At 39.8% G+C, this 26,976-nt stretch overlaps 2 protein-coding genes across 11 annotated transcripts in view; one reads left to right on the top strand and one right to left on the bottom strand.

Moving 5' to 3' along the window:
- The window catches only part of ITGA2 (integrin subunit alpha 2), a 102,588-nt gene extending 89,838 nt beyond the window's left edge, over positions 1-12,750 (top strand). Inside the window, exons 27-30 of the mRNA XM_072824637.1 lie at positions 1,749-1,862; positions 5,307-5,396; positions 8,052-8,168; positions 8,857-12,750. Of these exons, the coding sequence (XP_072680738.1) occupies positions 1,749-1,862; positions 5,307-5,396; positions 8,052-8,168; positions 8,857-8,937 (402 nt within the window). The 3' untranslated portion in view covers positions 8,938-12,750. The remainder of the gene's footprint in view (positions 1-1,748; positions 1,863-5,306; positions 5,397-8,051; positions 8,169-8,856) is intronic.
- A 2,636-nt stretch (positions 12,751-15,386) lies between these two features.
- MOCS2 (molybdenum cofactor synthesis 2) lies at positions 15,387-25,347 on the bottom strand. Of its 10 annotated transcripts, none has more exons than XM_072824646.1 (7): positions 25,066-25,347; positions 23,394-23,515; positions 21,844-21,988; positions 19,133-19,260; positions 18,422-18,572; positions 17,443-17,512; positions 15,387-15,506 (listed from the first exon to the last, which is right to left on the bottom strand). In XM_072824646.1, exons 3-7 carry the CDS (start codon positions 21,939-21,941, stop codon positions 15,438-15,440), a joined length of 516 nt encoding a protein of 171 aa, XP_072680747.1. In that variant the 5' UTR covers positions 21,942-21,988; positions 23,394-23,515; positions 25,066-25,347; the 3' UTR covers positions 15,387-15,437. The 10 variants fall into 10 exon arrangements, with proteins under 10 accessions (XP_072680747.1, XP_072680739.1, XP_072680741.1 ...); XM_072824638.1 differs by having other exon boundaries at positions 17,443-17,566; positions 21,835-21,988; positions 25,066-25,279; XM_072824640.1 differs by lacking the exon at positions 25,066-25,347 and adding an exon at positions 24,672-24,796 and having other exon boundaries at positions 17,443-17,566.
- Between the last annotated feature and the right edge of the window lie 1,629 nt (positions 25,348-26,976).

Here is a 26,976-nt window from a genome sequence, read left to right as displayed (position 1 = left end):
TGAGAAAGAGGCTAGTCTAGCATCTGGTATGATGCTTAGCATATATTTCTTTTAATATTTCCCACTTCTAGCTTTCATGGTTTCTTTTTTTTTTTTAAGATTTATTTATTCATTCATCCAGAGAGAGCAAAGAGAGAGGCAGAGACACAGGCCGAGGGAGAAGCAGGCTCCATGCAGGGAGCCCGATGTGGGACTCGATCCCGGGGTCTCCAGGATCACACCCCAGGCTGCAGGCAGCGCTAAACCGCTGCGCCACGGGGGCTGCCCGATGCTTAGCACATATAAGTACTCAAATAATAAACATTTAGCAAACAGTAACCCTAAACAAACAGTAGTTCTCCTCTAAGCACGACATGGAAATTCTGGTTTTCTTCTATTGAAATTATTTTATTTTGTGATGGATCGGGGTGTGGATATAGGAAACAGAATGAAATAGTTTCTTTTTTTATGGTCTAATTACAATGTATGGCTTAAATCTAAACAGTAGTGCATAAAAATGCCCAGGAGAAACTCATCTCAGGGTATGCCAAAATATACCTCTGAGCATTTTCCTTAATTTGAAAATACTTTGATTTTGTAAAAATGGCAAGTGTTCACTGTGAACATAAAACACAAACAACAAACTAAAGTCCTCTAGAAAGCTAATAGCCAACCACTCAGTATTGAGTGAACATCCTTCTCTATACCTCTAAGAATTAACCACATCTAGATATATGTATACTGTTATATAAATAGACCATGCCACCTTTTTTATTAGGTTAATATGTCATTGACTTTTTTTTAAAAAATAGACTTTTTTGGAGCAGTTTTAGGTTCACACAAATTTGATTGTAAAGTACAGAAGTTTCACAACTACCTTTTGCCCCCCACATATGGACAGCCTCTCCCACTCTCAAACCCCCTCCCACATCAGAGCAGTACATTTGATGAACCTACAGTGGCACATCATAATCATCCAAAGCCCATAGTTTATATTAGCATTCACTCTCAGATGTCATTCTATAGATTTTCACAAATCTATAATAACCTGTATCCACAATGATAGTATCATACAGAATAGTTTCACTGCCTTTAAAACTCCTCTGCACTCCACCGATTCATCCTTCCCTCCTCCCTAACCCTTGGCAAACACTGATTCTTTTACTGTCAATTTTTTTTCATCTAAGGAATGCACCTTTATCAATTATGTTTAAAGACTAAATTGCAGGGGCACCTGGGTTGGCTCAGTGGTTGAGCATCTACCTTTGGCTCAGGTCGTGATGCTGGGGTTCTGGGATTGAGTCTCACATCAGGCTGCCTGTGGGGCACCTGCTTCTCCCTCTGCCTATGTCTCTGCCTCTCTCCTTCTCTCATGAATAAATAAATAAAATCTTTTAAAAAGAGGCTAAATTGCACTGCACTTTGTGCATGTATATTCAATAACTTATCTAACTAGTACATTGGGGATAAAAATGAATTATTTCGTAGGGGGGGTGTTTTTACTCTCAGAAATAGTAATGCAATAAACAGGTGTGATATACTCCTCTCCACGCATTTCCAATTATCATCCATAGAGATGGGAAATGGCTGGGCCAAACGGTGTGCACTTTTTACCTTTTGGAGCATTAGTGCCACAGTCTCCCTTCTCATGAGACTGCCTATTTCCCTAAGTCCTTCCCAGCACGGGGTTTTATCTTTGTAAAATCTTAGCATTTATTTTTTAAGCTCATACTAACTCTTTCCTTTTATCCTTGACTCCAACCTGAAAGAACTGCAGAACTGCTTCATGTAGCAATGTTACCTGCTGGCTGAAAGACCTCCAGGTCAAAGGAGAGTACTTCCTTAACGTGTCTACCAGAATTTGGAACGGGACTTTTGCAGCAGTAAGTATAAGCTTTATTTGTTGGGTTTATCAATAGTAACGATGCATAAGGCTTCACTGTCAATAAATTCATACCTGTCAACAAGTATTCCGGCTAATATCAGCAATGCCCAAATGACTCAGAGCGATTTTTACCCTGGAAGACAATACATTTCTGATCCCTTTCCAAAGCTTGCCCAGATTCTGGTTGTGCCTCAGAATCACTGGGGTGCTTATAAAGCATTAGCTGCAGAGACTCCACGATACCCTAGTATATCAGAATCTTTGGGACGTCCTCAAGATCCCATGCTGTCCTGGGGAACCATGGGTCACCTAGTTTGTCTTTGTCCTCATGCTCCTGATATTCCTGACTTCCTAGTCACTTCTAACATGACCAAATCCAAGTACAGTCTGTCTCCATCCTTGAGCTCCCAGCTAATTGATTGATCTCAGCTCACCATGTAGATGAAGCCAACATAAGGATCCATCTTCCTATATTCAAACCTTGGAGCCACTCTGCTCTCCTGTTTTACCCTTTCCCTGGTGAAAGCCCGGGGTACATACACTTTTTTTTCCCCAGTCCTTCCAATCTCACGAAAAGTTTGAAGAAAGTGTCAAAACTATGTCAGTGTTTTTTCCATTTGGCAGGTGTGACTCGGCAGTAGTCATATCTGCTTCTCGCAGAGATTTTGGTAGCCAGAATCTCAGTCTGGCATGAAAAATAGGACGGACAGGGCTCCTTAAATCTGCGTAAGTAGCTAGCTATTCATTTTATCAACACTGGCTTTGTTCAAGGCAGGAAAATAATTAGTCTGAAACTTCCAAGAGTCCTTGTGGTTCTTGTGGATTTTTTTTTTTAAACAGATCATCAATCCTCAAGGTGCCAACCATCTATACTCTATTCCCTATATTCTAACCATTTCATGATCTCTCCAAGAACCCCATACCCTGCCATGGAGTTTTAAGATTAGAGAACTAAGTTCTCTCCAAACTTGTCCCTGGAACCAAAATATAAGCAATATTCTTGGATAAAGACATAACAGAAAGAGGAATAGTGAAAGGCAGGGCGGGGAACAGAGAAGTGGGAGAGTGCAGGAGTGAGGAATTGGGTTTTCTTCTTGTCTGTGTTTATTTTATTGTTAGTTATGTTTGGTTTCAAGCCTTTCAGATCCGTCTAAATCCTATAAGATGGGAAGCATGCAGAGAGCTATACCACCATCCCAGCTGATGCAGTTTGGCCAGATTTCACCAGTTGGTTCTTGTCTCCTTGGATTTGAGGAACAAATGTTTTCCTAGCAACCTTTGCCAGCTGGGAAGGAAAACTGGCTGTTGGAAATCAAAATGCAATCATACTAGCTCTGTAAAAAGCATTTGGGTTTTCTTGAGTTTGTTTAAAAACTACATTATTAACTGTTAAGACTTTTAAAAGTACCTTCCCAAAGGTGGTCAGGAGCAGCAGTTTCATTTCTGGGAGTAAATTTCTGATGACGTGTATTTATGCTTTTTCAATGGTTCTGGATAAGCTGGAAAACCCCCATGAGAATTATCTGAGTCCCACACATCTTCCTCTACCATAAAAGGTCAAATATTTATCCCCACCTTGTTTCCAGCTATTTCAACAGCCAAATGGATGTTCTCAGGCCACCTAGGAGATCCAGTCTGAAATACAACTCTCATTCCCTGTATTTGAGTCCATTAGCATACTTCCTTCACCCTTCTTCTGATGCAGTGCAAGTGTACATGTCAAGTAATTTCATCATAAAGTGATTGCTCAGGCCTCCAAATCAATGGCATTGCTGGCTGCCGTTTGTAAGGCAAAGCCTTGCTGAGTGCTAGCAGGTGTGTTACTTCACTCTCCTGGGTATGTGTGGTGTACCTACCACTATAAACCCTGCGTAATATCATGTGCACAGCTGTGCAAAGGGGCAGGCTGGGAGGATAGATCAGTGTTGTCAAGAAATTTTAGTCTACAGGGACTATGAAAATAGCATCACTTAATTGCTATATTTTTTAAGGAAACCATTATCGATACTGTGAATGTTTCCCCAATAATATGTGTTTAAGACACAAGTGATCAGGCTTAACTTCTGATGCAACCTTCCATCTTGAGAAAATTAAAACTAATCAGAGACTGAGCTGGGGGAAAGGAAATAAACTGCTCATTTTTTGGATATGTATTTTCTTTCTGGCTCCCAGATATGATTTAGCAAATTACCTCATGAAGTATGTTGAAACATGTGCCTTGGTAACCAGAAAAACTGAATCCTAGTAGCCAGAGCATATGAAGGCAGTTCTTAAATCTGGGCATTGTACGCTATTTCAAAGTAAGCATCAGTCCCAACACTTGCTTTACGCAAATAAAATATGCATCAATAATGTATCCACCAAAAAATGATTATTTTTTCTGTAGCTAGATCCAGGAATACATGTAAAGTTATATTATGTGGTTACTATTAACAACATAAAATATGTGTCCTTCCTATATGCCTGCCCCAAATCCAGTAACTTTTTAAATAGAAACACTTAGATTAGGAAACCTGAAATTATTAATCATGGCAGCATGACAAAACGTTCAGGGTGTCTGCTACTGACATGTATAGCCCAGTTTAAGTATACTTTTACTGTTTTTTTTTTTAGATTTTATTTATTCATGAGAAACAGAGGAGAGAGAGAGAGGCAGAGACACAGGCAGAGGGAGAAGCAGGCTCCATGCAGGGAGCCCGATGTGGGACTCGATCCCGGGTCTCCAGGATCACGCCCTGGGCTAAAGGCGGCGCTAAACCACTGAGCCAACCGGGCTGCCCCACTTTTACTGTTTTAATTAGATCTTCCATTCCATTATTTGGCTTGTTCAGATAAATATATGAAACAAGCTTGCAATTTTCCCTCACGATGCAAACATTATAAAGTTTTAAAAAATCTGAACCATGAGCTTTCCCAATTAAAAAACTTCACTTCTAAATCCTTGTTTTTCAACCCTGTTTTCAAGTTAGAATTACCTGGAAGTGGTTTTAACCTGCTGATGCCTGAACTTCAGCCCCTAAGTTTTGGTTTAATTTGCTCTTGTGGCCCAGGTGTCCACACGTTTTAAGTTCCTTCAGGCACTTTCCATGTGTGGTCCTACATGTAGCACCAATTTAGGAACACAAAGATTCTTGAGGCCTCATAGGTGCCATTTGCTCTTGTCATTTTCCACAAGGAAATAAATAACATGCCAATTTTTTTTTAAAGATTTCATTTCTTTATTCACGAGAGACACACAGAGAGAAGCAGAAACATATATGCAGAAGGAGAAGCAGGTTCCCCGTGGAGAGCCTGATGTGGGACTCAATCCCAGCACCCCGGGATCACGACCTGAGCCAAATGCAGATGCTCAACCACCAAGCCACCCAGGTGTCCCAACATGCCAAGTTTTATGTGTTAATTTCTGCCAGGGTAAAACATATTCTTTGTTCTTATGTTCCAGTCAACTTTCCAGACTGTTCAGCTGACAGCATCTGCAGAAATCGACACCTATAACCCTCAGATATATGTGATCGAAGAAAACACAGTCACGGTGAGTGCATCCTATCACCTCAGTGAGCACTAGTCTTTTGACAGGCATTCACTTCTGAAAACTAAAGAGTAGTGGTTCTTCTCACCTATACATCTGTACCAGCATCTTAGAGAAACTCTAAAAACCTGAGGTTTGTTTTTCGTAAGGCTTGTTGGCAAAGGTGTTGGCTACCCAAAAAGAGTTCACTGATATGCTCATCCTCCACTCCCTCTACCGCCCCCAACCGATGTTGGCAAAGCTGGATCAGAAGGGACAGTCCAATGGAAGGCACAACGAAAGGGGCTCTTGTCTGTGGCTCCCTAGTCCATATCCCTACACCAGCAGCACCCACTCTTCCTTTCTCTTCTTGCTTTCACAGAACAGTCTAGATCTTAGGCTATAACATTCAAGTCATGCTTATTTGAATTATTTATTTTTTAAAGATAAGTACTTAAGTATGCTTGATAGGGCACTTATTAAAGGGTTTAAGTATTCCTTATAGCTAGATACTGGCACTATGTGAAGTGTCCATTCATTAGTTCTTATAGTCTAGAAAACTATAAATGTTCTCCTTGATTTAAAAAAAAAAAAAGTCTAACAAAGAAATGTACTTTCAGAGAAAACAAAGGCTCACTGTGCTAAGGGCTGGCACAGGACAACTTTCCTTTGCAGTGAACTCTGCTTGGAATATGCCATATTTAGATATAGCAGGATTTCCATGCTCAGCTAATCAGCTGGCAGAGCCCCGAGCATTTTCCTCCCAATGCTTTTGTTAAAAACTGGAAGCCTCAGTTTAAGACTCTGTCCCCAAGACCAGCCTGGCAGCTGGCCTTAGTCCACTGCTGGAGCCATTAAAAAGCCAATGGCCCTGTGAACTCTGGACCTCTCTCAATACTTGGGAGTAGGACTCCCCGCCCTGGTGTCCCACTGGTCTCAGGGGAAATGATTCCAAGAAAGGATGCTGTTCGTCCCCTGGCTTAGGACCCTCAGCAAAGGCCCACACCCTCTCTTCAGAGGCTGGGGCATGGAAAATCAGAAATGGAGCCAAAGGAAATGTGGACTTAAAATTCAAAGTATTATGAACTTACCAGTACTATAGATATTTTAAAAGTTCATTTTAGAAAAATGTACTGTTCAGACTCTCGGAACATCTGAGACTTTTTTTCAGAAACCACTATTAATTTCAATTTTTAATCAATACATTTATCCAAGAATTTTAATGACAGCTTTAGATTTTTTTTCTTGGTATTTTCTTATCAATACAGATAAATAACAAAAGCCAACTATAGTCTATGAAAATATATTTTGAATCAAAATAATCTGGATAATTTTTTAATAATATTTGGAATCCACGGGAATCCCTGGGTGGCGCAGCGGTTTGGCGCCTGCCTTTGGCCCGGGGCACGATCCTGGAGATCCGGGATCGAATCCCGCATCCGGCTCCCGGTGCATGGAGCCTGCTTCTCCCTCTGCCTATGTCTCTGCCTCTCTCTCTCTCTCTCTCTCTCTCTCTCTCTCTCTGTGACTATCACAAATAAATAAAAATTTAAATAATAATAATAATATTTGGAATCCAGATAATAGATTAAATAAACATATATAAATATATATCCCAATAGGTAGCTGAGTGATCCTTAAATTTATTTGAATCCCAGTCCATTTAAAAATCTAATACAAAAATTTTTATATTCACGGATCCCTCTGGATCCATGGACCCCAGACTAGGAAATTCTGGAATGCAGAGTACAGGTTTGACTGACATTAAGCAGCGGACTATATGAATTTAGTTACTTTATTCCTCAATTATAAAGCCTTATTTTAGCTTTTGAAAATATAAATGAAAAGAAATATAATTACCAAAAGGCAAGACAAAGTTCAGTCCAACTCATAAATTCTGCGATGAGAAGCAGATCATCTACCACTGTAGTATTAAATCAATCAATAAATTAGGTTCTGAGGACTGGTTTTGCCCAAAATGCAGCTCTTAATATTAATACACTTTATAGAGGAAACAGTAGTGATTCTTTCTGCAATTAAAAAATATATATATATATATAATCCGTACATAAAAGATATCATTTTACCATTAGAACTCTTAAGGCAGAAATTCTATTACAAGGTCACAAAGATTCCCAGGAAGTGGGTATAAAGAATTACAAGTAGCCTCAAGGAATAGTTTATCACTGAAAAGGTTAGCTTGAGCCCTAAGCTGTTACATCTACTTTTTAACAATCCACATCAAGTACTCTTGAGAGTTAAGTGAAACCAATATTAAGGAAACTGCTGTTGCTTAATTACAAGGGATCTGGGTGGTTAATTTGTTTGGTCTTTGACTCCCCTCTCCAAATCTGGACTCCAAATGCTATCACTTGACGATGAGCCTCTATGCCCAACTTTGAAGTTCCTATCTCATAAATAAAGCATCGGAGGTTGTCAGAGGTGACCTATCCACCAAATATGGACACAGTTAAAGGAAACTAGAAAACTTGTATTCCTTGCCTGTAATTTGCAGAAGCATTTTCTCTCATGACATTTAGTTGAGGAATGAGATCATGAGTGAGTCACATCACCTCTCTGGACCAGCATTTATAAAATTGGGAGAATTTGACTAGACCACCTCACTTTTTCTGGGTGCTACAATTAGTTAACTCAACTGTTACATATATACATTTACAGATTCCCATCACGATAATGAAACCCCATGAGAAAGCTGAAGTACCTACTGGAGTTATAATAGGAAGCGTAATTGCTGGAATAATTTTGCTATTAGCTCTGGTTGCAGTTTTATGGAAGGTAAGAAAATTTTCATGTTTAAACCACAGAGTTCCAGGACGCCTGGGTGGCTCTGTGGTTGAGGGTCTGCCTTTGGCTCAGGTCGTGATCCCGGGGTCCAGGGATGGAATCCCACATCGTGTTCCCCGCAGGGAGCCTGCTTCTCCCTCTGCCTATGTCTCTGTGTCTCTCATGAATAAGTAAAATCTTTACAAAAACAAAAACAAAAAAAAACCATGGATCTCCTAAAGACATCTGCCTTGAATTTCCTTTTCAAATGGTAACTCTAAGTTTCATAAGGTATCTCCTCCATCATAAGAGAAAAGGAAACGCAAATTTATTTGCAAATTCTCACTTATGTCCTTGAAGACACTCAGTAAAGATTTTATATCCTTGGTCATGGTCCCTATATACTTTTATTTTTTTTAACCTGCTTTACATCCAGACCTCTGTTTTCCTTCAGCTGCAAATACGTAGACCCTGGGAACTATTAATTCAGTTCAACTCTCTGGGTATTATTTCCTCTAAGACTATGACCTAATATCAGCTTAGATCCTAATGACCTAATAAGCTGCTATTAGGTCATAGTCTGTACCCCATCCTCTTCAGAGCCCCAGGGATTCCCAGAGGTGCTTTAGTGGGCGGCCAAGGGGGGACAAAGACGCCATAACTAGCCCATAGGTGGTAAAATTTTTACATCATCTTACAGCTTGGCTTCTTCAAAAGAAAATATGAAAAAATGTCCAAAAATGCAGATGAGATTGATGAGACCACAGAACTCAACAGCTGAGCCCCGGCCAACTCCCTGCAGTGCAAGCTAGCAGCACCGCAACCCAGGGTTTGCGATTCGCATAAGTGGATTTTATTTTTAATCCCAGTGTTTAATGTGTAATTGGGTAAACTAGCCTGTTATTTTACGAAAACTGCAGGTCAGTTTGGAAAGAAGAAATTGGGGGATTGGGGGTGGCTAGAAGTATAACGGGTAAAAGATTTATTTTATATTGGGGGGGAGGGAAAGTGATCTTTCCACTGGCTGGTCCAGAGTTTACATTATAACGTGCATTGTGTCAGAAACATGAAATGCTTCCAAACATGAGAAGTCTTAAAGAAAAATATACCCTTTCTTCTTAGATTTGGTGGGGGGGGGGGGCACTCCAACCATTGAAAGTGATTGTTTTTAAACAGTAACAACAAAAGTGGAAGGACCTGACATAGATACAGAATTAGTTTGGATATTGATGTAGAAAAAAAAAAAAAAACAGGTCTTCAACTTATGCTGCTCATCTAAAGCTGCCACAGGTTATTTCAAGTGATAATTTTGTTAATAAAGCAGGGTGAAACTTGCTGTTGTCAGCCTGGAGCTGCCTCCTCAGTCCCTTGTTTGGTAGGACGTACTTATCAAAACATGCTTGGTTGGATACCTGGTAGTAACCCAGGGTATGCTTCCTAGAGAAGAAACCTCTGTTTAAGGCGGGGGGTGGGGAGGGTAGTTTTGAAGTCAAAGCACAAATTTTTGTTTAAAATCTTTAATATCACAACACTTATAGTAAAATCCTAGCTGCTAGAGGATGTAGGAAGTTTCCTTTCTCCTTCAGGATGTCCACCTGACTGATGTGACTGGATGGTAGGGACCTAGTTTGAATTTTTGGAAGAGGAATAATTTCTTTGCCATCCTTCCTCCTTCCATACTAAACCACTCTCCCGCCTCCTGGTGTGCCTGTCTTCCAGAAGCCACCTGAGGCATGCCTTTCTCTCCAAGCAATTCAGAGTTAGCCACCTTCCCTTGGCCCTCGTCCAAATCTCCCATTCGTTGGAGCAGCTGCTCTACACCAGGTGTGAGGAAGAGAAATCCTCTCACATATTTACATGAATAATCCCCTTGACTCCAGGGAGCTATTTTCATTTACTGCTAAACAGGTAAGAAATATAAGCCAGAGTTAATTTCTAATTATTGAAGTTTAGACAGTGTAAACAAGTTTAAAAAAGCCTCAGGAATTTGCAAGCAACTACAAGGAGACATTGAAAACCACCAAATTAACAGGTACACCCTCTGTGTTTGTGTGTTGTTGGAGGACTTATATGTCCAGAATGACTCCCCCCGGGCAAGTTTGCTCAGTAGGTAGCTTGCTACATCCCAACTCCTGAGACATTTGGTCAGACAGGGATGACATGCACTACTAGTCCGTATTTTAACAAGCATCCTAGTCACTGATGGGAATGAACTATCTTGGGAAACACCACCGATTTCTCCTTCTACACTTTCTTTTGTTTCTGAGCCCATACATTCTCCTGGAGGGAGAAGGGCCCAAGCAAAGCCAGTAGAGGGTTATTTTATGTCAGAAACTGCAAACCTAAAGCTTTGGTCAAGTCACTTGGCCTCTTTACACTGCAGTGTCCTCATTATAAAATAGGAAGGAGGGATCCCTGGGTGGCGCAGCGGTTTAGCACCTGCCTTTGGCCCAGGGAGCGATCCTGGAGACCCAGGATCGAGTCCCACGTCGGGCTCCCGGTGCATGGAGCCTGCTTCTCCCTCTGCCTATGTCTCTGCCTCTATGTGTGACTATCATAAATAAATAAATCAAAAAAATTAAAATAGGAAGGCTGTGTTGGAGCTCAGCAGCAATGCTTCTAGCTTTAAAAGTCTATGATCTGGATTTCCTATAACTAGACAATCCTCCAAAAACCTGACTTTGAAAACAGGTCTATGCTTGTGTGCCTCTGGCCCCAACAGCCTTCCTGGCCCCAACTCCTATAAGCTATCTAGAGCTACCTGCACTGTTTAGTGATTTATTTTGTATTTGACAAAGCAAAACGAGGGGAAAAAGTTAGCCATAAAATATCAGGGGTTTGTAGCAAAAACACAGTATCCTCTAGATGGGCTAGAGCCCAATTCTTAAAACAGCTGTGTGGACACTGAGTCCAAAACTTCTTTTAAAAAGAGTGGAGGAAAAACATCACTAAGTCGATAAAGAATATTTCATAAACCATGTAACTACTGTATACATAAACACACTAGTTCTTCAGGGTGCTATAAAAGAACTCCAACAGGTCTTTCATCTTATTTTGCCTCACCTTTCTTACTGAACTTGGTCACATACCCACGGTGAGCAGCAGAGTCTTAGCCATGCCACGGCTTAGGTAATCTACCTTGTTGGCATTGTCTCCATGAAGTAGTTGTATTACTATAAACCAAAAAATTAGCCACTTGTCTCTGTACCATTTATTACACTAGCACAGGGTTTCTCAGCCTTGGCACTACTGACTCAAGGGCCTAGGTAATTCATTCTGGCAAGGGACGACTGTCCTTCGCATGATAGAATGATTACCATCCCTGGCACTTCTAAGTTGTGACAATCAAAAAATATCTCCAGATGCTGTATCACGTCTCCTGGGAGGCAAAATCCCCCCAATTGAGAACCCTGCTGCACTATAAGCGAGTGCTCTAAGTACACAACTTCTGTCATCAGATCACAAGTTTGAGGCAGGGGCTCTAATGAGTATTTCTCAAGCCCTTTTAAGCAAAGGCAAATACTTATCCAAGCAATTTAAAGAAAAACAAAATCCAATGCTTGAAAAAAAGTTATGTATTCCTGTTCAGCCATACTTTTAAAAGTATGATATGGGGTCTAAAAGATACCATCTTAAAGTTTCCATTTCATAAATGGCATATAGACAAGATCTGTAGAATGTAATTAAAAACAGAGTTGCTTCATGCATAGCTGCCCCACAAGCCATTTGTAAAATACTGTGTATCATTCATTTTAGCAGCAAAAGGAGAACTCCCAACTGGAAAGAAATTTTTCTGGCTGGCAGTGTTTTTATAAAATAGAAGTTATCTATTAACTGTGAAAACTAAAACCAATCTATCATAATCACATAAGTGATTATACTAAAAGTTATTATAAAAGGTATAAATTTATAATGTATTTATCTATTCTGATATACAGCTATAAGTTAATATATTTAAAATCTCATCAGTTAAGATATTAAATAGAAAGCAAGATCCCTCAAACTGAGCACCCTGGCCCATCTTTGCTATTTCAGTTTGCACACAGAAAATACCTGCATCCACGACTATTCAGGACTCTGCCCTTCATGTACATTAATGCAGATCCATTTTAAACAATTTTAGAGACTAAACATCTAGAGGTAAAAGATAAACACGAGGGTAAAGTTTAAAATAACTTTAAACCTTAAATAATGAAAATGTAGCCATATGTAAATATAAAAAGATGGTTTCATCTGTACCAGGTTTATCTTGGCAGATAAAGTCAAAATAAAAATGTATATATATTGCACAACTATGTTAGAATTGTATATTTCTTAAAGAACAATGGTCTTGGTATTTTCTTTCATGTAAAGTATAAATCTTTAAGATGTAATAAGTATATTTGCTTTTTGTAACTGGTTTTTGCCTTTTTTTCCCTCTCCTCCAAAAATATAAAAATGTATGCATGTTCATCAAGTTGCACATTTCTGAAAAACGAACTGGAAAAGTAATCAACATTAGTATGAGAAAAACTCAACTATGAAAATCAAAAGTGTTATTTAATTGTAAACCACTCTTCATACATCAATAAATTAAAATTGTTTTAAAAACAAAGCTACATTACTTTGTGGAGTTTTAATTTTATGGCTCGTATATTTCACTGTATTTATCTTACGCACTCACTTTGCTTCTGAACATGTTCAAGACTCAATGTAAGAGTGAGGATGTATCTAATCCTACAGTGGTAAGATTACACTAGCAGTGACCACAGGATGTTTTGTAAAAACCTGAAACTACCTTCATGGTTTAGGGACTAAGTATAAAACCTAGATTCTAAATGTGTCCACACATAGCACTGCATCACCTGGAAGCCTGTCACAAAATGCATACTTTAGATGCCATCCGGAACTACTGAATTTGAACAGGATGTTTAACAATCGCTAGATGATTCATACATTACATATTAAAGTTTGAGAAGTACTGCTCTAAACACAATTTATCTCTTGAAATAAAATGTGTGCTTGGAATAGAGAGGAAAAAAAAAGTTACTCCAACTGTTGGAACTTGCCAAGGCACTCATCTGCAAGGTTTTCTTTTTTGTTTTTGTTTGTTTTAGTAGTAAGCAGGAGGGTTTAAATACATTAAGGATTAAATATGCTGAAGTTATTATGTGTCATCAAGCTTACTGACATTTAAATTACAGTTAATACAAACAAAGGTTGATGGCATGTGTTTCCATCTACAGTGATGCACAAACATCTCCCATTCCCAGATCAAGTGATCTTTCAAACACCCTCAACTCTGCCCATCCCAATTGTGGTGAACTAAGTTGTAAGAGCAGCTTACTGCAGAACTGCCACCAGTTAGTGTGTCTGGTATGCATCATAAACTTCAACTATGAAAAAAAAAGAACGTTAGCTCTATCACAGATAGATCTATATATTAAGGCCACAATTTTGCCCCAAATTGGAAAATCTTGTATTTACTCATTTTTTAAAAGTAATTCCTCTTACTATTCTACGTCAGTTTTTAAAAACTATAAACAGCATTTTTAAAAATTCTATCCTCATCCTAACTCCTTAATAAACTCAGATACTAATTAAACATTGGAAATAATCTTATTCAAAGTCAGACACTACTTTTCATCGAAGAGCCACTCCAACTTAACTTAAAAAGGCTAACTATATTTTACTTTTTAGTTCTATGCCAAAGAAATGGACTGGAGTGCCTGGGTGGCTCAGTCTGTTAAGTGTCTGCCTTTGGCTCAAGTCATGATCTCCGGGTCCTGGGATGGAGCTCCACATCAGGGTTTCTGCTTAGCAGGGAGTCTGCTTCTCCTGTTCCGTCTGCCCCTTCCCCCTCATGTGTGTGCGCACTGTCTCTCAATAAATACAATCTTTAAGAAAGAAAGAAAAGTAATGGACTAAAAATTTGACTCAAGTTGCTCTTGCTGTAGCCCTGGCTCTACTGCCCTCTGCTGGGTCAGCTACCAACTACATCACAAATCATTCAGGCCTTAAGAGACCTCTCTTGCAAACTCGTTGCTAGTAAGTAGCTAGGTAAGATGTCAGGATGGGAATTCGGGAGGGACTAGAGGGGAAAACCTGCCCACTCATGCAGTTAGCCTGATACCTTTACACAACTGTGAGCGTGACAACTACACATGTTTAGGTGTATTTAATTGGGGGCACAATTCTTAACACCAACATCACTTTTCAGTGCATGGTGGTAGCTAAGGCATTGCACTGACCTCAGGAAGTCCATAGTCTAAACTCGTAGATATGGTATATCAGGTAGCATAAAGGTCCACAGCAAGACAGAAGGCAGAGTAAGGGAACAGGATTCCAGTTTGAAATAGGATAGTCAGAGAAGGCTCTCTGAGGAGATAACATTTAACTGGGGGCTGAAATAAAGTGGGGAAATAGACTGGAAATATCTGGAGGAAGAGCATTCCAGATAAAGGTACAAGTAAGGACCCTATGACAAAATAAACTTGTTACACACCAGCCACAGCAAAGAGGGTTCGGGGGTGGGGTAGGGGCTGGAGCCCAATCACAGACTGAAGGCCACAGTGAGGACAGTGGGTTCTAGGATGGAATTAGCTCTCAGAAGGCTCCAAGGAGGATGAAGTGACCTCAGTGGGAGATAGAAGAATGGCAGCGGGGGGACTGTCAGCAGGCCACATCAGCAGTCCAAGAGCAGTGGAGTGGAGACCCAGCAGCAGAAAACCAAAGTAGCAGCTGGATTCAGACATCAAATCTGTTTTCAAATTCTCCATTAAGTTCATTCAGGGATCTGAGGTCAAGACTCAAAGTACTGGCTTCTTGACCACTATTCCTCACAACAAACCGAAATATATTGTGACTCCAATATCATTACCAAAGAATGAAAATATTCACAAAATCACAAAATACTTCACTTGTTGACCATCTATTACTTTAAAAAAATCCTTTTCATTTTGCTTACTGAAAAATACTTAAAATATAAGTAATCTGAATTTCCTACTTCATAGCATAGTATGTCTACCACAGGCATCTTTCCTCACATGTAAATTAGACTTCCGTTTTTTCCTTAAATTACACTTCTGTTTTTTCCTTACAGCGTTTCCTGTATCTCTGGTTCCTGCAAAAACCCTCATCCCAGACACACACTTATTTTTTTTCTCCCTTTTGTCCCACTGGTGTAACATAAGAAGATATTGTGCTTCAGTAAACTATCTTAACTTCTGGAGAAGAAAAATCAAAATGTGATAAAGGCAGTTGTTCACCAAATTTAATTTTAGTACTCTTAAAAAATGTGACTTAATCATCAGTTGCCCAAAAACATTCTTTGTTTCTTTTCCAAGATGATGATGATTCTTCATACATTTCCTGAAAAACAGAACCATAACAGGTTCAAAACAGAGTGAATTCAACTACATCTGAAGAATTCAGGTAAATGAGTATCACGTCTATTTAAATCTGTTACTCTTCTAACAATCCAACACTGAAGGTAGAAAAATAAATAAATATGTTCCCTATACTTAAGGACTTCCAATCACGTGGGAGAAACAATAGACAAGACAAGGCACAACCAAAGAATAGAATAAACAATTCCATCTGGGACCATGTCAGGGGACAGCCTGAGCAAGGTCATGCAGGGAGGATGGAACCTCTAGTTTTAAGCATTTTTTTTTTCTTTCTAAACACACCTACTACTTCAACATTTCTAAATATGCCTTTTTCTGTATATTAAGGCTATCATTTTGTCCCAAATTTAAAAATCTTATATTTACTCATTTCCATAGGCAGAAGGGGGATTTCCACTAGGTGTGAAATTAAGTGACCACACATCTAATTCCTAAGTAGGTTTGGGCTGCACCCTAGTGACAACTGCTCTGTGAGTGTGGGCCCCATCCACCTGCCTACATCTTGCCTAGATCACCAATGATCTCAAAGTACAGATGGGACTAGAACTCACAAGAATTTAGATACTTCTTGGAAGGGAGGGGAATAAAAATGTATTGTTCTTTCTTCTCACTCTCCTATCAGATTCTATTTCTGAGGGACAGAAATCTAAATTTGACTTTCCTCTGAATACCTGTACACACTTCTCAACCTCCTCAGGCAGAAAAGTAAAACAGAAAGCTCAGCTAGCTCTCAAAGTGTAAAAATGAGAGAATGTCCCAGCTCCTGCTCACTCCCTTATCCTGGGCGCCTACCTTCTTCATCTGCTATCAGCTAGCTAGCCTTTCTTCCTCCCTGGTAAAGAAAGTTACCTCTGCTGCACAGGCTCACAACTCAATGTAGGATGCCCTCCCTACCCCACTCTAGTCAGGAAACTGCCTCAGGTAGTCCATCAACATTGTGGCAGCTCTGTTCATAGCAAAGCCACCATCTATCTGAGCTTCACTAAGGCAGTTTTCTCTCAGATACCCTAACTTCAAATCCCAAAGTATACCCTTCTATGAAAGGGTTTCATTTTTTATTCAGAAAACACGGTCCCTGAATTTCACAAGCCCTTTGTCAGAGTCCCATTTGCTTATCTCCACTACTGGCTGAGGTGGTAGGCTCCTGGGAAAGACTCACCTTCTGGTCCTTTGCTCTGGCCTTCTAATCTGAGCAGTTAATTCAATTCATTCCTCAGTTTTGCTACCAGCCAAAATGCTGTGGGTAATTCTAGACTCTTGAGTGCAATCACAAGTTTGAGAATTCAGAACAATCCCACCGTTGTTGGAAGAAATTAGGGAGTGGGGTCTTCTCACCCTTCAGAATGTCCTCTTTAACCAGAGATTTGCTCTTATTGACAGATGTATTGGCAGAATATGAGTTAAAATTTCCTATTTATATTTTAATATCCATTCACTATGCATTTTCTTAGAAGAGGCAATACCCCACCCTTTTCTTTTCCTAAAAAGAAATTCTAGAATGTTCTTTGCTGTTTTGCCTTGAAAAATCTTTTTAAGCTATTGCCTAAATAGCCATGCATTATTCCCACTCAGCAAAAGAAATTCAAGGGAATTCTAATCCAAAGAAAATGAATTCGTACATGAACCAATGGAACAGTCCAGACCAGGAGATCTAGTTGTTACCATCTAGTGAGGCCTAATTTGTGCCATGCATTCTTTGAAGCATGTACTTTTCAGGTTTAGCAAACCTTGGAAAGGAGACATTACATAAACAGCCTATTTCACAGATAAAAAGAACATGATTCTATACAGTCAGGGAAGACCCATGAATACAAGTTCTATACGTAACCTTACTCCTTATCTTTTAAAAATCTATGAGAAAAATCATGTTCAAATGGCAACATTAGATGTTCTCTTACCTTTTTCCATATGGGCACCTTGGCTTTTAAAGTATCAATGGCATAGCTCACAGCCTGGAGGGATGAGGCCCTATGGACCGAGGACACAGCAATGATAACGCTCGCTTCTGATACTGGAACTAAGCTTTAACAAAATGAAGAAACCAAAATGCCATCTCTTTTGAATCTAGTTAAGTAATCTACTGAACAGATGAAAAAAAATTCCAGTAAAGAATTCTTACAACATTCAGTTCTGTTTTTACATAAATTTCCAGATTAGTTAAAAAAAAAACAGTAATTTATCCCAACTGCACTCAGCAGAGGGGATGCTGAGGTTGTAGCTACTTTGTTATCATTGACCCACTAGACCAGTCTGATGGGCACTGAGAAAAAGGCCTACTGATTCTGATTCAAACAAGGCACAGTGCCAGGTAATACCCAGAGACACAAACTTACTGCATGATGAGTATAATGTGGATTTTAAAATATCAAACAGAAATAAATATAAAATAATTGATAAAAATTATAATTAATAATAAAATAGCAAACTAATGGAATATAACAGAGATGGAACCTCAATTGTTAGGTTCTTTTTGAAGCCTGGAACTCCACTCTTTTTAGCAGTACGAAAAGGCAAACTAATTTAATAACATTCAAAGGCATTTACATTAAAAAAAAAAAAAATCTACTAACAGACTTGTCATACAAACTGAGTCCAGACTATGAAACAATTCTTAAAAAGCCTTAAGGACTTTAGCACACATTAGCACTGCTGTCTGTTTACATTTGGACTTTGTTACAGCATCAGCCACTCTCCAAATGTTACAATGCAACACACAGCCCTAGAGGCACCCAGTGTCTCCACTCTGTGGGCCAGAATAATTCACAAACCTTCCTTGCTTGGTAATATAGGATTGCTATGGAAGGTTCTAGAATCAGAATCAGTACAAAAATGGGAAACAGCAGCAATTAACTTTTAAATTGCTAAAGAAAATCATACCCAAGTCTATGAAACACTGCTATGTGTTTGACTGGCCATTTCTGCCTAATGTCACTACAGATCTTTCTGATTTCATTTTCTGCCATCGGTAGATATGCTTCATATTCTAAACTAATGACTTTTTTCCCTTCAAAGTTGTTTCTTGTAGTCCCTAAAAAGAAAACAGAAAGAAAAAGAAAAATATTACAATAAGGTTTTTCCTTACAATAGAAGTAACATATTAATAGAAAAGAGGATTATTTTTGAATAGACAAGAACATAACCATTTGTCTAAAAATTGCTATCAAACTTTCTCAAAACAAAAACTTGGTTAGAAAAATAAAAAAAAATTATCACAAAGATAAGGAAATAAAATGACACTGATTAGGCAAGTATACCAAAAATATTCATTGGACAAACCAGGAAGGGAAACATGCTCCTAGGATTATCATTAAGTTAGTATCATCACCATATTTCCCCTCAATATTTGGAAAATACAGAATTCTCCCTGCTAATAATGACTTCTAATCCTGCCCTTCAAAGCCTTTAACATATGCTAATTTGAAGATTACTAAAACAAAATAAGAACTAAAAAAATTTCTACCCACCACCATGGGTAATCTTGGCTTACTGTTCTCAGTATCTTTAAATCCTCTATTAACACTGAACATGGGAAACACTAATTTTTCCTGTCTTGTGCAGTCTACAGATAATGTGAAAATGACAACTCACCTACAAATAGGGAGACTGCACCACAGAGTGGAGAAATCACCAACTGTGAGACTTCATCTACAGAGAGTTTCTCAGCAGTGAATTTTATTATATCTTTAGGTTTCTCTTCAATTTCATTCAGATCTTTCCTACAAGATAATAATAAACCTTAACAATAGTACTATAGGCAAACACCCAACGTACAGATTATGTTTCAATTTCTGTTTTTTGTACATTAGACCTGAGAGAATGATAAAAAATAAGCAGGTGTAAAATTTTAGCAAAACTCAGCATATTTGTATATATCCCTAATGAATCAAGCACGATATAAAGAGGAATTTACCATTAACATGATCACTTAAAATATAATCTATCTCATATGCCACTTTATGCCAAATTTTTGAACTGCTGCTCTTATCTTCCAGCATGATATGGGTCAGACATCAAAATCTCCATGCACATTACCTCTAACCACTTCATGTCCACACACCAAACCTAGAACTGCCTTTTTCTTTATCCAAAAAGGAGAGAGGGAGAACAGAAACCATGGTGACTCCACAGGAACTGGGCTTATTTCATACTGGACATAATCCCAGTTAAGTAACTGAGGAAATAAGGAAATGAACGGTGTGCCTACCACCAGATGTCATACAAAGCCCTTTGCCTTGCACTTCTCATTTCCTTCATCATGCATCTATTACATACTAAGAGAACAACCCCATGCACTAGACAAGGACCAGGGAACAAAAAAATCTAGCTCCTGCCCTCAGGGTACCTACACAGGAATGGGAGAAGCAAAGCAATAAAGAAAAATTATAAATAGGAGTAACTTATCAAAATAAACAGCGTTCAGAGACAGAGCATGGGTGCTAGGGGAGGGGTTGTATAAGAGGGTCAAGGAATGCCTGTCTCAAGAGATAGTATTTAGAGGTGAGAACTGATAGATAAAAGAGCAGTACTGTAAAAAAAAACAGGGGAACATGCCTGTGATCTCCGGCACAGACAGAGAGAACGGCAAATAGAAAGCCTCTGGGACAGGAAAGTCAGAAGTGTGCTCCAGAACCTACAGGGAGGCTGGAACTCAGGGCTCGAGGGAGAAAACAGATGGGCTGAGACTGGGCACGCAGGTTGGACCGAGCAGGATGAGGAGTCTGTATATAATCATAAATCCTGCAAGATTTCATTCACATTGAAAGACAAGAGAAAGAAGGCTCAGAGCAGTTAAGGACTCATCCAAGGTGATTCCAATCCAATGTTCTCTTCCCTATGCTTCCAGCTACTAAAAAGAAAGAAAAGCATAAATATTCACATTCCACCGGATTATAGGATGTTTCAATCTTCTGTACACACCACCTGAGTTTCTTACAATAACTTAACAGGTAATCCAAATGTGGTCTATGGTTTATGAACTTCAAACCATACCAAATTCCACAACTCGATTCTATAAGGACATGGATTCTAAAACCACGTTACAAATCCTGTCAAACACTTTCTAACAATACATAATGCAGTTGAGTAATCTTCCTAATCTTTCCAAAGAACACCTTTAATCCTCTCTCTCTCTATCTCTCTCTCTCTCTCACACTCACACACACACACACACCTTTAATGGTAGCATACTATTTCTGAATAAATTCCAAACTCAAAAAAATGGCATTTTTCTAAAATCATGGTGGTGATATGGTGACCAGTTTTTCAGTAAAACTGAGATACGTATCTAACAAGAAACACTTATTTCCAAATTGTAGGACTAACAAAGATCCAGTATTTATCAGTATGATGGGCAATTTGCTTCGCAATATATATTCTTTACTTTTGGGGCCACTGCCCTCCAGCAGACTAGAGAAAAAAAAAAAAAAAACAAGTGAAAAAAACAAACTGGTATCCTTATATGTTCCTTTCTTCAATGAAACCAAGGTTTTATCATTGAGTATAGTATTTACTCTTGATTTGGGAGAAAAGCCCTATCACATTAAGAAAGTTTTAGTTCATTCTTTAAAAATAAAAAAAAAGTTTTCGTTCATTCTTAACTTTTTAATTAGAGATAATCATTAATTTCTACATGATTTGTTCTTCAGTTGACAGTAAATTAAGCCTTATTCTCTCTCTCCAGACTATACCAAGAGATACCCTTAGATAAAAACTATGCTGTTTGGGAAGATGCCATGGATCTCAGAGCTACCTATTTCTTCATACCTGGAAAATGGTAACTTTCTTGTTAGGCACAGTGATCTTTTTTACTTCCTGGCTGTGTAATTTTTCTATATTTCTCTGTGCCCAGGAGAGCTTTTATCCTGTAATAATACACATATTTGTGAGAAAGTACAGAGAATCCAATAATCTGAATTCAAACACTGGCTCTGCCACTTATTAGCTGTGTGATCATAAACAAGTCTTTTCTCGAATTTGTTTTCCTTTCTGCAAAATAGGAATATTAATACTCCAGGATTCAGCACTGTGCCTGACACAAAATAAAATTTCAATAAGTCATTTTAAGTGGAGAGAATGAACATGACAAACTGACATAAAACTAAACTGCTTACAAGAGAACAGAAGTAGAGGTAATACGCAGATTCGTGTTAAGTGTGTCTGCATCAATTCTTCTATTATAGCAATAACTACTGGTGCAGACAGACTTACAAAAAGCATATACTTAAAGCAAATCATACACAAATTGTCACCTATGTGATCCACTTCCACAAAATTGATTAAGAAAAATATACCTCACACACCTAAATGGCTCCAGAGCACTACCCTCCACTAATGGGGGGGATGATGGCAATTTCATCTCCTGACTGAAGGTGGAGGAGCTGATCTCCAAGCTCGACATATTCTTGACGGACAGCAAATATCACCTGATTTCTGACATCAGCCAATCTAAAGGGGAAAAAGTATAATTAAAAGTATCAATGTTGTGTTTAGACCTCAAATCTCTTCAGCTACAACAATACATTAAATATTACATTATTTCATGAAGTGCCATCTGCAAAGTTACTAATTAAACCAACTTATATTATGCAGAGAAAATACATATCCCCTCAAGAACATACTTATTCACCACAAAGAACACAGTAAACTGCTAACAACTCTTTAATAAGATTTATGTTTGGGGATTTAAACAAACAACTCTCCCATCCTCAAAAAAAAAAAAAAAAAAAAAAAAAAAAAGGAGTCTAGACTATGCAATATTTAGATTGGGTCAAGAAAAAGAGAACAAGGGGTGGGGGGGGAGAAATTTCCTAATTGGTACATGCCCTTCCCAGGAAATCTTCTCAGCATACAACCAAACTAAGTATATCTCAGAATTTTCCCACAAGACCAGGTATTTTCCAATAGGTAAAAGGTTAAAAATAAAGCAGGACAGAGGCCCCACCTCATTTCATGGATTATCAGGGTACTTTAAAAGCAACTCAAAGGGGCAGCTGGCTGGCTCAGTCCATTAACCACTCGACTTAATTTTCCACTCAGGTCATGATATCAGGGTTGTGAGATCCAGCCTCAGGTCAGGCTCCATGATGAGCACAGAACCTGCTTAAGATTCTCTTTCCCTCTCTCTCTGCCCCTTCCCCACACTCACTCTCTCTTTAAAAAAAAAAAAAAGCTTAAAACATATGAAATCAAGAAATAGTTTTCCCTTTAAACCAACACTGTGGAGTATCTTTTATGATGCACTAAGACTTCCAAATCTATACTGAGTTAAGTGACACAATTAATATTCCTGGAACCCCTTCAAATAAGCCATAATTATACCTTGTTGCAAAAAGGTCTTGAGGTAGGAACAGCAGCAGCCAATTAAAAGATTTTCAAGAACCAGAAAAAATCAAATATTATGAAAACTCAATTCAGCAGTAGTAGCTAAGGTTTGTGAGCTTTCATTTTTCTGTTAATCTTAGAAATTCCTAGTTTGAGTTCTCCAAAGAAGGGGCGGAACATAAAATTTAAAGCACAGGTCTTCAACCTAATTTATAACAATTCCATTTAATGTCATAAAAATGAGGAACCCACATTTTCAGTATTTTGTAAATTATAAAAGCAAATACAATCATGTCCCTTTGGCAGTATTCCAGCTCACTGTAGTTTTTCTTAGTAAAATATCTTTAGCCTTCTTTAGGAAATTGTGTATTTTTAGACACCAGAATTTATTAGTAGTTCCAGAAAAATGTCTGACCCTTTTTGACATTAAGCACGGAAATAAAAATTAGTTTTTTTTTCTCTAATCATTTCCACACTTTTCAATGTTTAAAAAGTGTTAATCATATGCATTCTACAAAATTTTAACTACCCAGGATGTCGTGCTTCTATCTCATTCCACAGCTGCAATGCTTTTATTTCTTGTGGAACAGAAATGGTCTCCGAGCGAATCCCTGCTATTTCAGCACTTTTTGCAAAATACAACACTTCAACCTGAAAAGGAGAGAAAATGCCTTTAACGATAACAGTAATAGACCTTATCTGTCTCGGTGGGCTTTCTTTCTTTCCAATTACTTTTTATTTATTTTTGTGAAAGATTTTATTTATTTATTCATGAGACACACAGAGGGAGAAGCAGGCTCCCCCTGGGGACCCCGATGCTGGACTCCATCCTGAGACTCCAGGGTCAGGGCCCTGAGCCCAAGGCAGGTAGGTGCTCAACCACTGAGCCACTGCAGGCGTCCTTCTTCCCAATTACTTTACTCAAAGGCAAATTTTATGAGTTAGAGATAATTAAATCGCCCACAAAAAGTTGGTATAATTGCAAGTTCAAATGTTGAAAGCTCTTTGTTTGGAGCACAATTCAGACTAATCTCCAAGCCTGCCACAACAGAACCTTAACGGTATCTTCCAAAAGACCACGAAGCTGTTCTTGACACAAAATGACGGCACCTTTTATAAACACTGAAGCAGGGAACTAATGTCTGAGTTCGGAGAGAAATTACACAAATAAAATAACCAAAGAGAGAGAGAGAGAGAGGACACGTGTCTCACGGCTGTCACAGGACCTTTGATTCCTGTCCACATCGCAGGGAACCCGGCTGCCAAGGACTCGGTTATGCAACATACGAACCCGAACGTTTGCAAAGGCAGGTGGGCTTGACAACAGGTTCAACTGGTATTTCCTAGAACACACCTATTCCGTCAGCCTGGTACCTAAGAAATGCGGGCAAGTGAACTAACGCACCTGTCGCTCGCCGTGCAAATCATTCTCTACCAAACAGTCAAGGGGTCTGCACATAATCAAGAGTTTGCAAACGTCTCCAGGAAGCCCCTTTTCTTCTCGGGGACTCGGGAGTTAAACGCATGGGCTTGGAAGCTGTCTCTGCCAAAACGCAGAGCCAGAGAAGCGCGGGGGCGGGGGCGAGGGCGAGGGCGAGGGCGCCCTCCGAGGCCTCAGCGGCCGTCACCTCGGAGACCCCGAGCTCGCGGGGGGCCCCGCCCTCCCGGCTGCGGCAGCGCCCAAGGGCGACGCTGGGGGCGCTGGGCGCGGACGTCAGGCTCGACGAAAGTCGCCTCGGAGCAAGGCCGGGCCTGTGGAGCGGAGGAAAGGGGGGCCGATGCGACCGCGAGGGCGCGCCGCCCTTACCTGACACCGCAGCACCATCCCGCCGCGGACCCCGCTCCGGTGTCCCGGCCGCGGAGGCGGAGCAAGGTCGGCGGAGTGCGCAGGCGCAGCCCCTCGGCCTCTTCCGCCCGCGCCCTCGCGGGGCCTGCGCAGAGCTCGCCCCGCCCCGCCCCGCCGCGCCCCGCCCCGCCCCGCCCCGCGCAGGGTTGCAGCCGCGGGGCTTCCGGCTGCGCACCTGCTCCGCGCGAAGTTCAGGGGGTCCCTCGCGGGCGGGGAGCGGCGGGAGCTCCCGCTCTAGGTGTCACGGGCCGCGGGGAGGCCTGGCAGCTCGCGTCCGCCTTCTTAGATGCGGGGACGACGTGCGGGAGAGGGGACACCGGGCCGTCACCTGCGTTCCGCTCCGCCGCTTGCTCACCTGTAGGCTTGCCCTTGACGTCCCGTGTATGGTCGACGTCCCTCAAAGGCCGAGTGTTCGCACTGTGTCAGATTTACACTTTCTCGGTTCACTAGCTGCTCAGGAATTTGTCCGATTGCTAATCTATCCATCCAGCATTTCCAACTTTTTATGAACAAGAACTCTGTTTTAAATCGTTTACAGGGATCCCTGGGTGGCGCAGCGGTTTGGCGCCTGCCTTTGGCCCAGGGCGCGATCCTGGAGACCTGGGATCGAGTCCCATGTCGGGCTCCTGATGCATGGAGCCTGCTCCTCCCTCTGCCTCTCTCTCTCTCTCTCTCTCTCTCTCACTGTGTGACTATCATAAATAAATTTTTAAAATTTTAAAAAAATTGCTTACACAGTTTTGTGGATATAAGCCAGGCATGCTTCCCCTTGGAACTCAGTGCTGATTGGGAGACAGTCGTAACCCATAAACGTTAAGTCCGTGTACTAAAATGCGATACTAGAGGCACATGTGACATTTCATGCAAGTGGTAAGGGAAAGGTGGCTGGTCCCCTGAGGAGTATAGGATGTCTTCACAGAGGCATGCTTGAGCTCAATCCGCTAGATTGAGGAGCAGGGGATGTCAGCGTGAGGGTAGGGATGAGGGAATTTCACTAAGGTGTGCCAAGCTAGCGGGATATCAAGCAGCATTATGAGGTCACAGAAGGGCAAATAGTTGGCAGAGTAGACATGACCCCTGCAAGGAAGTATTGGAAATGAGGCTAGATACCAGGTAGTAGCCCGTGGCAAGAAAAATGGACAAGAATTGACTGACACTGACATATATTTTTGTAAAGTTGCTTAACATCAAGGATAAGGAATTATATTCACAAACAGGAAAGCAGGGGGATGATGACAACAGCCTTAGACTTCTCTGTGAGATCTAATGCCAGAGGATGGTGCAATATCTAAAAGCGACTAAGAACAAAAGCATGACCCAAAATGTTACATTGGGTGTAACATTTGCCAAGGGGGTGTTGTAAAAGGCCAATGGCTAATACTCCTAAATCTGCAAAACCTCAAAAAATGCAATATTCAAGAGCCCTTCTTATAAAATGTTGTCAGACAAAAATCCAGTCAATCAAGAGAGTAATCAAACTAAAAACTCAGTAATAAAGAAGTTAATGGTAAAAACAAAGAAACTGAAGATGAGATTTTAATCCATTTAAATTTTTATAAAACAAAGACAATTGTGGGATTATGGTTATGGAATAAATGTAAAATAACATTGAAATAATAAAAAATGGTTATAGAAACTGCCCCAAATTGGAACATGTAGTTACAAAATACAACTCAAGCCTCTTAGTATTTTTCCATAATCTTGTTTCTTAATTTTAGAAGGATCTTTTAGGGGCAGCTATGTCTTATGAATAAATAATCTGATGATTTGTAATTCCTTCAATTATTTTGTTGTTAAATTCAAGTAAAAGAAAGATCTAAAAAAAGAAAAATAGTACAAAGTATAATTGCATTTAAAAATTATATATATATAACTTTAATGCCCAGAGAAAAGGCATGCAATAACATTCACCAAATGATAATTGTTACCATATCTAGGTAATGGAATTATAGATGATTTAAAAAACATTTTTGCTTTTTTCTTTGAAAGTTTCTGTGCTGCTTGATTTTTAGAAACCATTTGTTTATTCTATAAATATTTATTGAGTATTCATTGTTATTTAAGCACCAGGGACACATCTGTGAACTAGAAAAGCAAGATCCTTGCCTCATGGAACTTACATTCTAGTTTGGAAGACACTATATGTAAAACAACAACAGCAACAAATAAGAACAGTTTGTGATGAATGCTTAGAAGGAAATGGGTAGAGAAGGAGCAGGATGCAGGTTTGTGCAGGGGGAAATGAACATCGCCTGACCTGAGCTGA

This window comes from Canis lupus, chromosome 4, assembly GCF_048164855.1.
Source record: "Canis lupus baileyi chromosome 4, mCanLup2.hap1, whole genome shotgun sequence".
Taxonomy (NCBI): domain Eukaryota; kingdom Metazoa; phylum Chordata; class Mammalia; order Carnivora; family Canidae; genus Canis; species Canis lupus.
Note: the sequence above shows the minus strand (reverse complement) of the source record. Positions and strands in the feature narration are given on the sequence as shown.